At 44.0% G+C, this 15,113-nt stretch overlaps 1 protein-coding gene across 2 annotated transcripts in view; it reads left to right on the forward strand.

The window, feature by feature from the left end:
* ppp3cca (protein phosphatase 3, catalytic subunit, gamma isozyme, a) overlaps nucleotides 1-15,113 on the forward strand; it is a 37,871-nt gene that overhangs the window by 1,856 nt on the left and 20,902 nt on the right. For both annotated transcript variants that reach the window (XM_083643813.1, XM_083643814.1), the window contains exons 2-3: nucleotides 6,999-7,196; nucleotides 10,593-10,717. In XM_083643813.1, the coding sequence (XP_083499939.1) occupies nucleotides 6,999-7,196; nucleotides 10,593-10,717 (323 nt within the window). The remainder of the gene's footprint in view (nucleotides 1-6,998; nucleotides 7,197-10,592; nucleotides 10,718-15,113) is intronic.

A 15,113-nucleotide genomic window follows, 5' to 3' on the forward strand; every position in this document is an offset into this window, starting at 1 on the left:
AGTTGGGCTAATACATTCGCTGATAATTAGGGCAATCTGAAGTGGACGTCATGATTCATCCAGCCACAGTCCGCTCCCCATTCATCTTCGCCCAGCCACATCTTTTGTCATTCAATGCCGCCCCATTGTGTCCATTTTGATACAATAGAGAAGAGATTCTCGATGCTGGCTGGCTCGTATCGCCGTCCAAAACATTATCCTCAGTGGGCAGGATGGTAGATGGCACCGTCTTTGTTTCTTTGGCTTGTTTGATGTCATGCCAGACAGTGTGGGTGTTGGTGCACTGCAGTGCAGTGCAGTATTGGCCCGATGCGTGTCTGTCGTTACATAGAGTCCATCAAACATTCATGTTAATTAGGCCAATCTCAAATGAGAGCCCGGTCTAGGGGCGGTCGCTTGCTACGTTCACACAGGGGCACCTACACCTTGCCTTGCCTCAACCCACGCCTACACCTACATACCTTGAGCTGGGCGTGAAGTTCATGAACCTATCACACGCTTTTGCGATCACACTGGACGCCTATTCCACGCTGAACCTGAGCCGAGTCACAAGCGCCTCTCCTCTCTCCAGAGTGTTTTTTTTTGTCACGTGTGGTCCAGAATTATCATGGGTAGGTAAAATAAATCTGATATATTTAATGTGCTATTGATGCTGGATATGTATAACCAGGTCTCCTTCTTGGGTCACTGTTGTCATAGAGAACTACTGGATGCTGTTGTACTAAGTGGATTAACTTTTCATTGTCCATCTTGCTTCTTCGGTCGCTATTCTCTCTTCTCTTGAAGATTTGTTTACCTTACCGACGGGGAGAAAGCCCCACTGATAGCCACCCGTCAATCACTCTCTCTCTCTCTCTCTCTCTCTGCTCAACACTGTTGTAGTAACACCATTTTATTTTGAAATTCAGTTGACTTTGCCATTTCCCACAGATATTGTCGCGTTTTTCCTTCATGGCTTGACAGAAAAAGTCTGCCTTCACGCGCCTAGTCGACTTGAAAATAGAACGCACGCCTAAACGATAAAATCGGCGCAGCTCAGGCGAGGCGTGGGTACACGCAAGGTTCACGTTGAGGCGCCCTGTGTACACAGCCTCATTGACTAAAAAGGACGCCTATTTAAAAGCGTGTGTAAAGGCAAGGCGTAGGCAAGGCTTGGGTGCTGTGTGTGAACGTAGCCTAAGAGCCCGGTCTAGGGCGGTCTTAAAGAAGAGCCCATTCTAGGGCGGTAGCAGCCTGTTGTTTTCAACAAGACATTTTTCGTTGTTGGGTTATCTATTGGAAAAATGTCTGCTGGCGGCCTCACCTCACCTTGTCTGGAGTCAAGACAACAATGTTGTCCATCAGTGAGTTCACGGTGCATGCTGTTTAAACAGTGTAAAGCTATTTAGGCCATATGAAATCAGTTTTATTTTGTTTCCTAATTACGTTTTATTTCCTCCCAAATTCAGTTTTTTACATTTGGATTTGAATTGAGTGATTAATCGAAAACGGAATAAATTCTCCAGGGCTAATGTAGGTTACTACAATAATTAGGCTTAATTTTGAATTTTTTAAACCAATTTCAGCCAAATTATTGAAAGTTCTGCAACATTCCATGTTGACAGTTGATTCAATTTTTATTACCAAATTCTGTGATTCCATCTGTTTTCTGCATTGTCTATATTTGAACAGACCACTGATACAGCCCTGTGGCCCCAGAATTAAACATTTTCTTGTGTGGATCTGGATCTGCCCTGAGTGGCACTGGCCAGTGAGAATAGCTTTTCAACCCCCCAATTTTGTCCATTGTGTGGGAAATGACCACCAGGCAGACAAAAGCTGGTAGATTTTGGTTTGTGTCTTTCAGGTGTTTTGTGTTGGGAAAAGCAGTTTGTCAGGTAAAACGGCAAACATTACTGTGTTGAACATTGGAATCCAATCCACCATCAAGGGTGTTGCATGAGAACGTCTCCTGCCTGGTACCCTCCTCTCTGGTACCCTCCTCCCTTGCGGTACCGACCCAGCCCTTGTGCCAGCGTGTTTTCACGGAGCTTCTGCCTTGGCTGTGATGATGAGGCTTTTAAATAAACAGCCCCAGAATGTGGAAGCTCCAGCTAATAGAGGCTTTAGCTAATCTGTTCTTAAGGCTCGTACCTCAGCTTACAGTTTGCTCGGCGGCCGTGCCTCACAGGCCCGGGAGCATTTGCTGTTTATTTATACCGCAGTTAGTCAACGCATGACAGCTTGTCCTGATCATAGGCTGGCCTGGCCAACTTGTGTACTCCAGCTTTCCCACTGCAGGGCCAGGCTACAGTCTGTGGCCTCACCCACATCTGTCAGCAGCATCTCATCACACCAAGTCAAACAGCAGCTGCAGTCCAATAGTCTGATACCTTGGCTTTATTGTACTAGCAGCAGAGATACACACAGCCTCATCATTTACCAGAGAGAGTGGATCAAAGTATTTTCCAACAAAACCACGAGCACTCCAGTAGATAATTGTTTTGTTTTGTTTGTTTTGAATTACCCCCCCCCCCCCCCCCCCATTTATGATAATTGTCTTGTCTAATTGGAATTTCTCAAAGCTGTTTTGACAAGTTTCGTTTTTGTGTGAGGCTTCTGGTTATACGAGGGATCAGCTGAGCAGCATTTTGGTAAACAAACCGCGTCACTGGGTGGCAACGGCAATGGAACCCTATGGAGCCTGAGTTTGAGAGTCTGACTCTAGCCGGCTGACTGTGTTTACATTTTAAAAACTGCGACAGTTCACACAACTTTAACACGACATGCATATATATACATCAAACTCTTGAGCTAATTCTGCTCTCACTCAGAATGTCAAAATATAAGCGATGTGATGTATCGTTTTTGAGATATTAACGTTTGTTTGGCACAACTCATACTAGTTAACTGCCATGGGGTTACGCATTTCTGGGTGGCAGACAGTGACGTCGCGCTGATTCGTCCTCTTGTTGTTTTATAGATTTTTGTTATTTTTATTGTTGGCTTTTATATTATAACTGTTGTTAGACCCCAGGAAGAATAGTCGCAGTTGAGGCGGTGATTATGGGGATCTGAAATAATGAATAAATACTCATTTGTAAAATATAATAACAGATAACATCAATCAATCGTTTTGAAATGTGCCTTAAGTCCAAACTCTGTGTTGGCTGCAATGCCGAGTAAGAAATACATTAGGTTTCCTCTGCACTCAGGCACCACCACTCACTGATTAGCAAAGACACCCCACCCTAAAGCATACTAAGTAGGGCTGCTTGACAAATGCTTATGACAAAAATGATAATCACATTATTTTGACTGATATTGAGATCACGATTATTTAATGTGATTACTATTTTTTTTTTTGCAACATGACTGGCAACATCATGCATTTATTGAACTTGAAAAAACTTGTCTTTTTAATACAGCACTGGATTTTGTTGAACTTTAAATATAATTGAACTGAAAAACAAAGAAATACCTGAAAATAAAGGTAAAAAAATATATAAATAAATAACATAATTGCGGGAAGCCAAAATTGTAATTGCCATTCAAATTCGATGCACAGCCCTATACTATAGTATAGTGCACTTTGATTTGGCCTGTGTGGGTTTGACAGCTTTCTCAGAATGCCACTCTCTCATTTTATGTTCATTGCCACTAGCGTCGCTTATCACTCAAGTGCTGCAGAGCTCCACCAGTAGATACGACACAATCTGTTGCAAGGATTTTCACACTCGCTGTTTGTATGCTGCACAGTTGCACTCATTAACTACTCACATTATTCTGCATTTCTCTATAGTGCTTCAACGTGCAAACAGCATTAAGAAAAAAAAGAGACCTGGATTAGCTTTACAACATGCATTACAACATTGGTGCCATAATCTGTCCCACTTTGTTGTGCGTTTTATTTGACTGCCACTACAAACGCCTGGCCTGTTATTAGGCAGACTAGCAGTAATCCCTGGAAGTGAGAGGGGCTTGCCTTGGACCAGATTCCACTATTGTTTTGAACAACTGCAGCTTTAGTCCCCAACTATCTCCTCCTGGAGTTTTATGAACTCGCAAAGCTGCTGCCAGCGATGCAGCGCTGCCCCCGCTAATCAGCACAGCAAACAGCCTGCCGCAACGCTGGAATCTAGCCTATGTTTTTTTTGCAGTTGACCCTGTATTGTTGGCTCGTTAGGTTACTGCTACTTTTGGCTGTCTGACCGCTCCTGATCAACCTAATTGGGGACGTGCATTAAATAATCTTTTCCTCCTTAAAGGGATACTCCACTTTTTGGGAAGTTTAGCTCATTTGCCACACCCCCCCACATAACCAAGATACACCATGCCTTACCGGCACTGTCCGCTCCGCTCAGTTTACAGTGAGCTACAGTTGTGAAGTTAGTAATTATCGCCATAGAATGGAGGCTAATGGTACAGCTGTTAAAAATCTGCCAAAACACATCTCACGGCGCCAAAATACATGTTGTGCTTCGGGAAAAGAAGTAGACGGCACTACTTTCCAAACATGGCCGCCGACCTCTTTTCCTTCCAAAAAGACAGGTTATGTGCATTTTGGATTAATATTTCATCGTGTGGTGAGTACCCGAAGCACAACATGTATTTTGGCGCCGTGAGATGTGTTTTGGCAAAAAAGTGGAGTATCCTTTTAAATCTTCCTCTTTTATGAGTAGGGATGATCAGTTTGCGTGCTTTATTCACACAGTAAGCTAAGGTGCTGCATGCTCTACTATCCCACTGTTGGGTGTAATGCATCCCCTCTTAGACAGTGTAGCGATAACTTATGCAATTTTACACTGGCAGTGGCTGTTGTGCTTGACTACGTTTTGAACATGGAGCGCATTGTTCACAGCCTTGAAAGCATTGACCTTTTGCGGCGATGGTAAAAGGATTGTGGAGGCGGTGTGCATGAGATTATTACGGGGGAGGAGGCGGGGCGGGGGGGGGGGGGGGGGGCGGCTGCTCAGGGACCGACTGTCCTATGTATTCCTTGCTGATGGCATTATGGTGTAGTTAGACGTCCTTCCTCCTGTGCCCATAACTTCATCTGGGCTCAGCCAAAGCAAATGTCACCTCTCGTGATTACGACTTGAGGGAAATGCGGTTTGAGATGCAGCTCGTTATTACTCCCACACATTACTCCACTTCCTCATTCTGCTGGCATATTTCCTCACATATTTTTAATACTGGTCTGAAATTTGATGCCGTGTTTTTGATCTTTATTGTGCATTTCTATGCCTCCGCTGGCGATAGCCAGGCTGGACGCATGATGGATTCGGGTTGTCTGTCCGTCCGATGTTCGTTAACGCGATATCTGAGGAACGTCTTGACAAAATCGATATAAAATTGAGTATGTGGGCGATATTTATGTTTGTATTTTTCAATTCTGTGTCCAGCCACAGCTACGGCGTTTCAAATGCGATCGGGCTGAAACTTTCAGGGGGTGTAAACAAAGGGCACCTGGATTTTTTAATTAAGCTAATTAGCTAATGATGTGATGTCATCAGTTGATGATGTCAAAAGTGATGTCATAAGGGCACGCACGCACACACACACACACACACAGGAGGCATTGGACAAGACTGGTCAGTGATGTCACACACACACACAAGGAGGCATTGTGACATGACTGATCAGTGATGTCATAGGGGGGCCACACACACACACACTGATGATGTCATCATTGATATCATAATGTGAGTTCAATAATGATGTCATGAGTGATAATGTCATCATCGGTGATGTCATCAGTGTTAGGCTATATAAGTGATGGGAGTATAAGCAGGTAGAATCGGGAGGAACCAGATGGAGATGATGGCTTCCGCCCCTGGGCTGTGCGGGTGACCTGAGGAGCCGGATTTCTTAATTAGGTGATTGCCCTAATTACGATGTCATAGGGCAGGCGAGGCAGCGACATGAATTTCTTCCAATTTGGCTCAAACGTCGACTTGGATGCAAGGATGAACTGATTCGATTTATTTTGGTGATCAAAGTTCAAGTCCGCTGTGACCTCTCGAACGCCATTTTCAAGCTCGTTAACGCGATATCTCAGAAATGCCTTGATGGAATTTCTTCGAATTTGCCTTAAATGTCCACTTTGACTCAAGGATGAACTGATTAGATTTTGGTGGTTAAAGGTCAAAGTTCAAGGTCACGGTGACCTCACGAACCACATTTCCAACCTGTTTAATGCGATATCTCAGGAACGCCTTGACGGAATTTCTTCCAATTTGGCTCAAATGTCGACTTTGACTAAAGGATGAACTAATTAGATTTTGGTCAAGTCAACTTTATTTATAGAGCACATTTACAACGACAAGTAGCCGACCAAAGTGCTTCACTTCAGTGGACAAAGGTTAAGGTCACTGTGACCTCGCTAACGCCATTTTCAAGCTTATTAATGCGATATCTCAAGAACGCCTTGACGAAAGTTCTTCCAATTTGCCTCGAACGTCCACTTGGACTCAAGGATGAACTGATTAGATTTTGTTGGTCAAAGTTCAAGGTTACTTTGACATCATGACCGCTCGTTTCATGCCCGTTAACGTGATATCTCAGGAACACCTTGATGGAGTTTCATCTAATTTGCCTCAAACGTCCACTTGGACTCAAGGATGAACTGATTATATTTTGGTGGTCAACGGTCAAGGTAACTGTGACCTCACAAACGTCATTTTCAAGGTCGGTAACGCCATATCTCAGTAACACCTTGCCGAAATGTATTCACATTTGGCTCAAACGTCAAAATCTGGACAGACATGCATGTCGGCTGCTCACTTGTTCGGCGGAGGCATATATCTGCGGTGCGGTCGTTCTAGTTATCTCAATTCTTCTTGCATTATGCAGATGTTTTCCAGTTGAACAAGCTGTTTACAGATTGTCATGCCAATTGACCCCACCCCGCCAGTCAGGAGAGGAAATGCTAATACATTTTTTTTTGCACTTCAGGAATCATAATTAGCCATAATTGGGTTAGCCTAATAGGTGTTGTTGATCTCTCCCTCCGACAGCCGTGCCGTACCCTCCGCAGCAGAAGCTCACCATCAAAGAGCTTTTTGAAAATGGGAAGCCCAACGCAGAGCTGCTCCGCAACCACCTCGTCAAGGAGGGCCGGGTGGAGGAGGACGTGGCCCTCAAGATCATCAACGACGGGGCCAACATCCTCCGACAGGAGAAGTGCATGCTGGAGGTGGAGGCGCCCATAACGGGTAGGCATCGCATGCAGACGCTGTAATATTGTGCACACACACGTCCAGACAGAGTTTTCAGTTCTTGCAGCAAGGTGATGTAGGGACTAGGGAGGCCATCCAACTGGAAGTCCTGCCCTGAACCTGCCGAAGTGTCTTAGAGTAATAGAGTATCAGACAAGAAATAATCTTTTGGAAGTATAAATGTCTGTAAGTGTGAACCGCATAAACCAATATCCTTTATCAGATAAAGGATAGCACTTTATGAGAAACCCATAAACACACCTAGCTTTCTGCTGAATCACCAGTTTTATTTGTTACAATCAATGTCTATTCACACACTTTGAGGTGAGTTTCTGATATTTACTAAAGTGCATGCAAATATGGAAATCAGATTATTGCCATTTACCTGATTATTCTCAGTGATCCGATTATTGTGTGCATGTAAACGCACTCATATAGTGATATTTGTGTTGTGGAATGATCCTCAGCTATGGAGTGATATAAGCCTAGTTGTCACGTACATTGGAACATCTAAAGAAAACGTCTTCAAATCAAGTCAAGAAACTTTAGTCTGGAAAAGAATATATCCCCGCAGGGTGACTGCTGCTTACAAAAGCTCAACAGAGAATCAGTGCAGTGCTTCCACTGTAAACTCCACCCCCGAGTCCAAACTCCGTAGTTTCGGTGACAGAGCCTTCTCCAGGGCAGCTCCCAGGCTCTGGAACTCCCTCCCACCTGACATCAGAGAATCAGAGTTCCTCACAGTTTTTCAATCCTGCCTCAAGACCCATCTCGTCACCCCCGCCTATCCCTGTGTGTCTATGTCATGTCTGTCCATTGTCTGTTGCACTATTGTCGTCGCCTTAGTGTTAGTGTATAGAGAGACACTGCATGAAATAGGCCACGCCCATCACGGGGGAAATCGCTCCGTTCACTCCCACACACCAGCGTCATTTTCCTTGAATTAAACATAGCTAAAAGCTGTTGTGTGGTGGGCTGCGCAGACAACAAATGTAAAAAATCACGTTAAAAGTTTTTTTGCACTCCTGAGTCCTGAGCAAAACAAGGAAGCCATTGAGAATTGGCGAGAAGAAAATGTGGATCTAGTTGTCAAGGAAGTAAGTTGGAGTGTTCAACGTCGACCATGCACGCGACATAGGAGAACGGCAGAATTGGGAGGGGGGTTTCTGTTATCCCCCGTTTTGGGTGTGATTTCTGAATGATGATGCGCTCTGCAGTGTCTCTATAGGGTAAAGCGTCTTTGAGTCCTTGAAAAGCGCTATATACAGTAAGTCGCATGTAGTATTATTATTATTATTATTATTGTAAATGCTGACTAGCAAAGCAGTATAGGATCAATTAAATCCATGACATTGAGTTAATAAAGTAGATTACATCAGCACAGTGACTATTGGTTGCAGTAATGAATATTTGAATCTGAAGGCATAGACGGTGTCTTGGACAGAGTAAACACAGCACTGGCCTGTGCATTATTCCATAGCAGCAGTGTTGCTGTATGTTGACAGCTGGTGTCCACCCACTCAAATGCCAGATACAAGGATGTCGCAGGCCGTCCAAGTCCACTCAACGCTCTTGAAAGCCATCTACTTCCTCTTAACTGTCCTGCACATGGCGTGGGGGCACTTCAGTCCATCACACTCTCACAATCTAACATCACAGTCTCCGATCAAACCGTTCCTCAGCAAACTATAATCTTCCACTCCTGGGTTTCACCTCACTCATAGCTGGTGATTGTCAATTCACTCGGCTCCTCTGGTTTCAATCACAGGCTGTATAAAAATAATGGACGTAGCCACCATGATGTCACCCATTCCACGTTATGACCGGCTCGTAGGCCACAACAAAGGAAGGAGATGCACACATCAATAAACTGATATTATTAACAAAACCAATACCAATACAAATGATAATACTACAAAAAATATGGAGTGTGGAAGTCAGTATCAGTGAAGTCTGGAAGTGTATGGATGCGATGACGATGAGTAATGTGTGATGCGTGTTGTTGTCAGTGCAAAACCAGAAGTAAAGCAATGTTGGTGAGTGGTGAAGCAGCCAGGACTGGAAGCAGGGCAGACAGGCCTAAGTAGGCATAGAGGAACACTGGCCAGGTGCTCCCATTCTCCACTCAGAGGCACCTCGGCTCCAACCAGCCAAAGATCTGCAGGCACAGACATGCAGACAGTACACAGGCCAAGGCAACAGGCTCTGGGGCCGTCACACACGTGAATGACAAAATTCTTAAAGATCGAACAGATTCTTAACGATCAATTATCGATCATCGATTAATCATGCCCATCCCTAATTGAGACCATTAGGAAAGTGTTTACTGAGGTTAATAAATCAAGTGAGTAGTGTTGTCACGATAGCAATATTTGACCCTGCGATACTATACCAGACCGGGGGAATCCTCTGATCTCATATTTAGGCTGAAAATCTGCAGATTCCGATCGCTTGGCAGTGCACCCCTAGTTAATAAAGCACAGCATAGATAATGATGCTTCAGCACAGGTTGGTAAATGCATGCGTTGCTTGCTTTTCCCCTGCGGCGCGCCAGACATTTATTCAATGCGCGCCGCATTGACCATTGGCTGTGCCCGTCATCGTTGATCCATTGCACCAACCCTAGAAGAGATGTAAAACATTGTGCCGCTGCTACCGTCATTCCACGGTAGTATAGTATCTGATGGTAGTAGTGTCGTATAAAGCAGCTGGTATAGTAAGCATCGTGATGTTTTGGCACTGCAGTAGTAGCCTGGGTAAACCCATCCCCCACGTGACCTGCTCTCAGACCTGTTCTCAGTCACTAACCCTAACCCACTAGTGACTGGGAACTGAGAGAGCAGGTCACGTGGGGGCTGGGTTTACCTAGGCTACTGCAGTAGACCGTTGGCACCGGTATATCGTGCAACACTAGTGAGAAGTAGGGTCGAACTCATTTTCCCATCAACTTCCATACAATCAGACTTCTTTTTGCAGCCAGTGGAGCCATCCCCTGCTGGCCATTAGAAAGAGTGCAGCTTTAAGGCACTTCCGCATTGACTTCATTTTCCAGCCCCGGAGGTTGCCCCTTGGTTTCAATACCATTTAAAATGTTTGCCTCAACCCTTCGGTCATTTGGCATAAAAAGAAAAGATGGTGGGAGGTGTGAAATTTAAAGGCACCTCTCTAAGGACTGTAAAACAACAGGCTGGCTTGATGTTTTCCTTTTCCTTTTAAGTTTTGTTATTTGCATCAAGTCACATTTTGTCAATCAAGATGCACACAAATTAGTTCAAAAATGTTGCCTGTAAAAATTATGATGCAAGTACTGTGATGATTTTTAAATGTCATTTTAAATGTCATTATGGTGTGTTGTTGTTGTTGTTGAGCAGCACTGTATCTGTCTTTCCTCAGTATGCGGTGATGTCCATGGACAATTCTTTGACCTTATGAAGCTGTTCGAAGTGGGAGGGTCACCCAGTAACACTCGGTATCTCTTCCTCGGTGACTACGTAGATCGAGGATACTTCAGTATTGAGGTGAGAGAGCCAAGGTTTCTCTTTCATTTGATGATATTCAGATTTGTCCTGTTCACCTTATGTAGCCCCACCCACTTGACCCATTGTGTCACGACTTCCTGTTCAAAACGCCGGCTGTTCTACCTGCTCAAACTAGTCTGACTCACCTGGTCAAACCTAGTTTGACTCACATATGAGTCAGACTAGGTTTATGAGTCACAGGAAGTGTAAACACAACCAGAACTTCTGATTGTGTTTACACTTCCTGTTAGTCTCTCAAGCCGGACGGTCTCTTCTACATAAGTAGTCACATAAAATCCCTGTGTGTGCTATAGTGAAGTTCTGAGTTATTTTCATTCATCATTTTGCACTCTGTCCACAGTGAAGACAGCTAAATATGTTACACAACAAGATATGGTTCACAGGTCATCTAAAACTAGGTGGGTTGGATGAGAATGTACAGTTTGAGTGTGTCCCTGCTGGAGTTTCTTTTCTTTTTCCAGTCTTTCCTCCACAGACGGTTTTCACAGAATTGTGTTGCTAGGGAACAGTTTGAAACCTGTCAGCTATTGTATTAGCATCATAGACGTATGCACTGCAACAAGAAGTTAGCTAGGGGCCTTTTAGAATGTTTACGTTGTCAAGTGAAAACCGTCTATAGGAACATTTTTCTCAGAGTGGGGTTTCACTGTTTGGCATGATCGAGGTCCATATTCAGACTGGTATTGTCATTGTCTTGCTGTATTGGTGTGGGTTGCGTTGATTTGCCGTCACTGTCTTTATCTCTAGCTCTTGAAAACTGCTCTTGCATCATCTGGTCAGACCATAAGCCATCTTGATATGAGTCGGATGACTTCCTGCTTGTGTCTCAGTGCAGTGTATGTGTCTCAGTGCAGTGTATGTGTCTCAGAGCAGCATATGTGTCTCAGAGCAGTGGATGTGTCTCAGAGCAGTGTATGTGTCTCAGAGCAGTGGATGTGTCTCAGAGCAGCATATGTGTCTCAGAGCAGTGGATGTGTCTCAGAGCAGTGTATGTGTCTCGGAGCAGTGTATGTGTCTCAGAGCAGTGGATGTGTCTCAGAGCAGTGGATGTGTCTCAGAGCAGTGTATGTGTCTCAGAGCAGTGGATGTGTCTCAGAGCAGTGGATGTGTCTCAGAGCAGTGGATGTGTCTCAGAGCAGTGGATTTGTCTCAGAGCAGTGTATGTGTCTCAGAGCAGTGTATGTGTCTCAGAGCAGTGGATGTGTCTCAGAGCAGCGTATGTATGTGTCTCAGAGCAGCGTATGTGTCTCAGAGCAGTGTGTATGCGGTGGATTGGGGCCCATATTTCCATCTTGAATTAAAAGGAGTTGGTGTGATGTAGACTAAACACTACTAAATTGGGATAGTGGCGTGTCTCATGCTGATTGTTTCTGTGTAATGTTATAACTGGAATCTTAATACTACCTCAACACTGTTGTGAAAGTTTGAGATCAGTCCACTTTCACCCAATGTGTCCTGCAAGAAATCCCACATGTGACACCTGCAGATGGTGCACACTTGTGGATTGCAGTGCTTAAGAATACAAGAAGGATCAGAATAGAGAGCAGCAAGCAGTCTGCCTCTTGACGGTGAACTGCAGCAGTTGATGTCAAACAGCTGAAAACCTTCAACACCATCAGTCCACAGAGTATTTATCTTCTCTGTGGTATCGTAGTATTGCCTTTTATTAGACATTAGCCTAAAGTTAGTATTGGTATATCGAAATCAAAACTCAGGTACCGTGCCCATGCTCGCCCTTGGTTTCTGACACTGTGTATAAATGCGGAATCAAAGCCCAGAACGCAACGACAGTTTGCCGTTTTATACAGAGCCCGTTGTCGTCTAAACGTGGCCTAAGACATCTGCCTCTATGGGTTTTCTTCTTCAAGGGCCCTGCCATCTGCAGTTTTACTTGAATTGACAACCTGGCCAAACACACCACCATTACTAGGGATGCACGATATATCGGCAATCATATCGGTATCGGCCGATGTTGGTCATTTTTTAACATATCGGTCATATCGGTATCGGTCAGATGTTGCAATGTTAATATCGGTTATCATTATCAGCCAAATTCTTCACATTGATATGAAATAATGCAGTAAATCTATGATTTATGGGCTTTTCCAAAGGCTTTGCAAATAAAGAAATGCATAACTTTTTCAAATTCAGTGTTAACATGTGTTTTTCAGTATGTACAAAATGTGATGATCATAAAAATGTGGTTTTATACAGATCATATCGACATCGGTAAATATCGGTTATCGGCCATAACAGCAATGTTAGTATCGGTTATCGGCATCGGCCAAAATTTTCATATCGGTGCATCCCTAACCATTACTTCTCCAAAACCTCCAAACCCCTGCTTCTACAGTGCCAGCCACAGAGCAATCCCCAGCATTTTACTGATAGTACCTCTGCAGCCATCGCTGCTATCAAACCCAAGTCCTCGACCAAGACTACGGAGGTTCTGGAATGATGATTCTCTGTTGTTTGACCCTCTCTGGCCTGGTGCTCGATTCAGAGTAGTCCAGCTGATAACAAGGCTCCCACAGCTAAGACAAAAACAGGAAATGTCATGGAATTCTTTTTTTCTTTTTCTATTTTTCTTCTTCCCCCCCCCCCTCAGGCTTCAAAAGCATGTGAAAAGAAAAGGATGCAAGTTGAGAGTTTTTGAAATGTCATGCAGACGCAATTTATTCTTACTCACTCACCTTAGGAACCAATCAAGTGTTACACATCAAACTTGACTTGTGCTACAGTAGATCTATGTACCCTGGAGGAAAATAAAAACACAAACAACAAACTTGCCATTACATAAGTCTCAGCTGATGGCTCTACTGTATCAAAAACAAGACGGGTCATTCAAGTCAGGTAGCCAATTGAAAAATCAATGCTCCATAACTCATTGTGAGATAATGTTATTTAACTTTTACTTCAGCATCAATGCTGACAGACAATTGTGCCAGATGCCATGGAATAGCCATGGTTCTGGATGGGTCAAATGATTGGGTACCCTGCCGGTAAGGACTCTCGCTATCATTCACTCTGACTCGCAATGATCCTACACAGTGTCTGCCTTTGTATGGATATGAGAGTCAGGCTCAGCATCAGTGTGCTCCCATTTGGCTTTGGTGCCCTCTTGGCCAAAAGCTGCACATCAAACTCAAATAGTTTCTGTTTCCTCATCTGATTTCAACATCACATCACTGCGTGGAGCACGAGGCATTTGACTGTTGTCCTCCTGTGATTGGTTGTTATGGTTGCACATAACATTTTAAAACACTGTGATGCAATGCAACAGGCAGTAACTTCAAACATGTCCCTGTGTTTTCATTGGCCTCGTTATGCAGGCAGGCCTGATTCATCTATTGTAGAGTAGTTAATGATATTTTGTGGAACAACCTGAAGAGAGAGGCCTAAACCAGTGTGAACGCTTTCAGGTAGATGGCACAAACTAAGGAGGGTTTTATTCACCACCATGCCGGTGCAGACACTGACAAATGTGGAGTGGGAGTGTGTGTAAGAGTCATCGAGTCAATATGCTAAAACAGGCTGGTTATCAGTATTCTACCGGAATAACCCAGAACCAAGTAGTATTGAAATTTCTCCAGTCAAATGATACCTGAATTCCATCCATTTTACACAGATCTAGAAAAACTATTCTAGACTATTTGTATGGTTTTGTTGCCAGCCATTCACCACAAGCGTCCTTCAATTTAATGCGACGTGTGATTGGCCCACTACCGCAGCAGCTACAAGTTGGCAGTTCAGCGTGCCGAGATTCCACCAAAACATTCAAAAGTATAGCTATACTACACGCCTGTGTAGTATAGCTATACTACACACCAGTGTAGTATAGCTATACTACACGCCTGTGTAGTATAGCTATACTACACACCTGTGTAGTATAGCTATACTACACGCCTGTGGCATCTGATACAAATCAGCGTAAGGATTATCCCAGAAACAACTGGGAATATGAGTAACATGATAAAGCACATCATCAAGCATGGAGAAAACATCAGGGTGGGCAGCTGATTTTTTTTTTATTGAATGTAAGGAGGACCTGTACTCTGTCACTACTCTATTGGTGTCGCTATCACTTTGCAATGACTAGAAAGTGTGCACCGTTTCTTATTGTTTTGCCAATTTGTGTGTTCATTGGTTCTGTGTCACCTGGATTATTGCTCACTTGTGTGGTCACCTGCTTCTAAATGTCTACTCAGAAAGTTACAAGTAGCACAAACAAGGCAGCTAGGCTGGTCCTGGGGTGCTCACCTAGGTCTAGCGTAGCCGATATGCATGCACGTCTCACATGGCTTAGTGTTGAGGATAGACTATCTGCTAACTTACTATATTAAAAACTCATAGAGTGATTCAAACTCAAGACTCC

The sequence above is a fragment of the Poromitra crassiceps genome, assembly GCF_964638095.1.
Source record: "Poromitra crassiceps genome assembly, chromosome: 10".
In the NCBI taxonomy this organism is placed as follows: Eukaryota; Metazoa; Chordata; class Actinopteri; order Beryciformes; family Melamphaidae; genus Poromitra; species Poromitra crassiceps.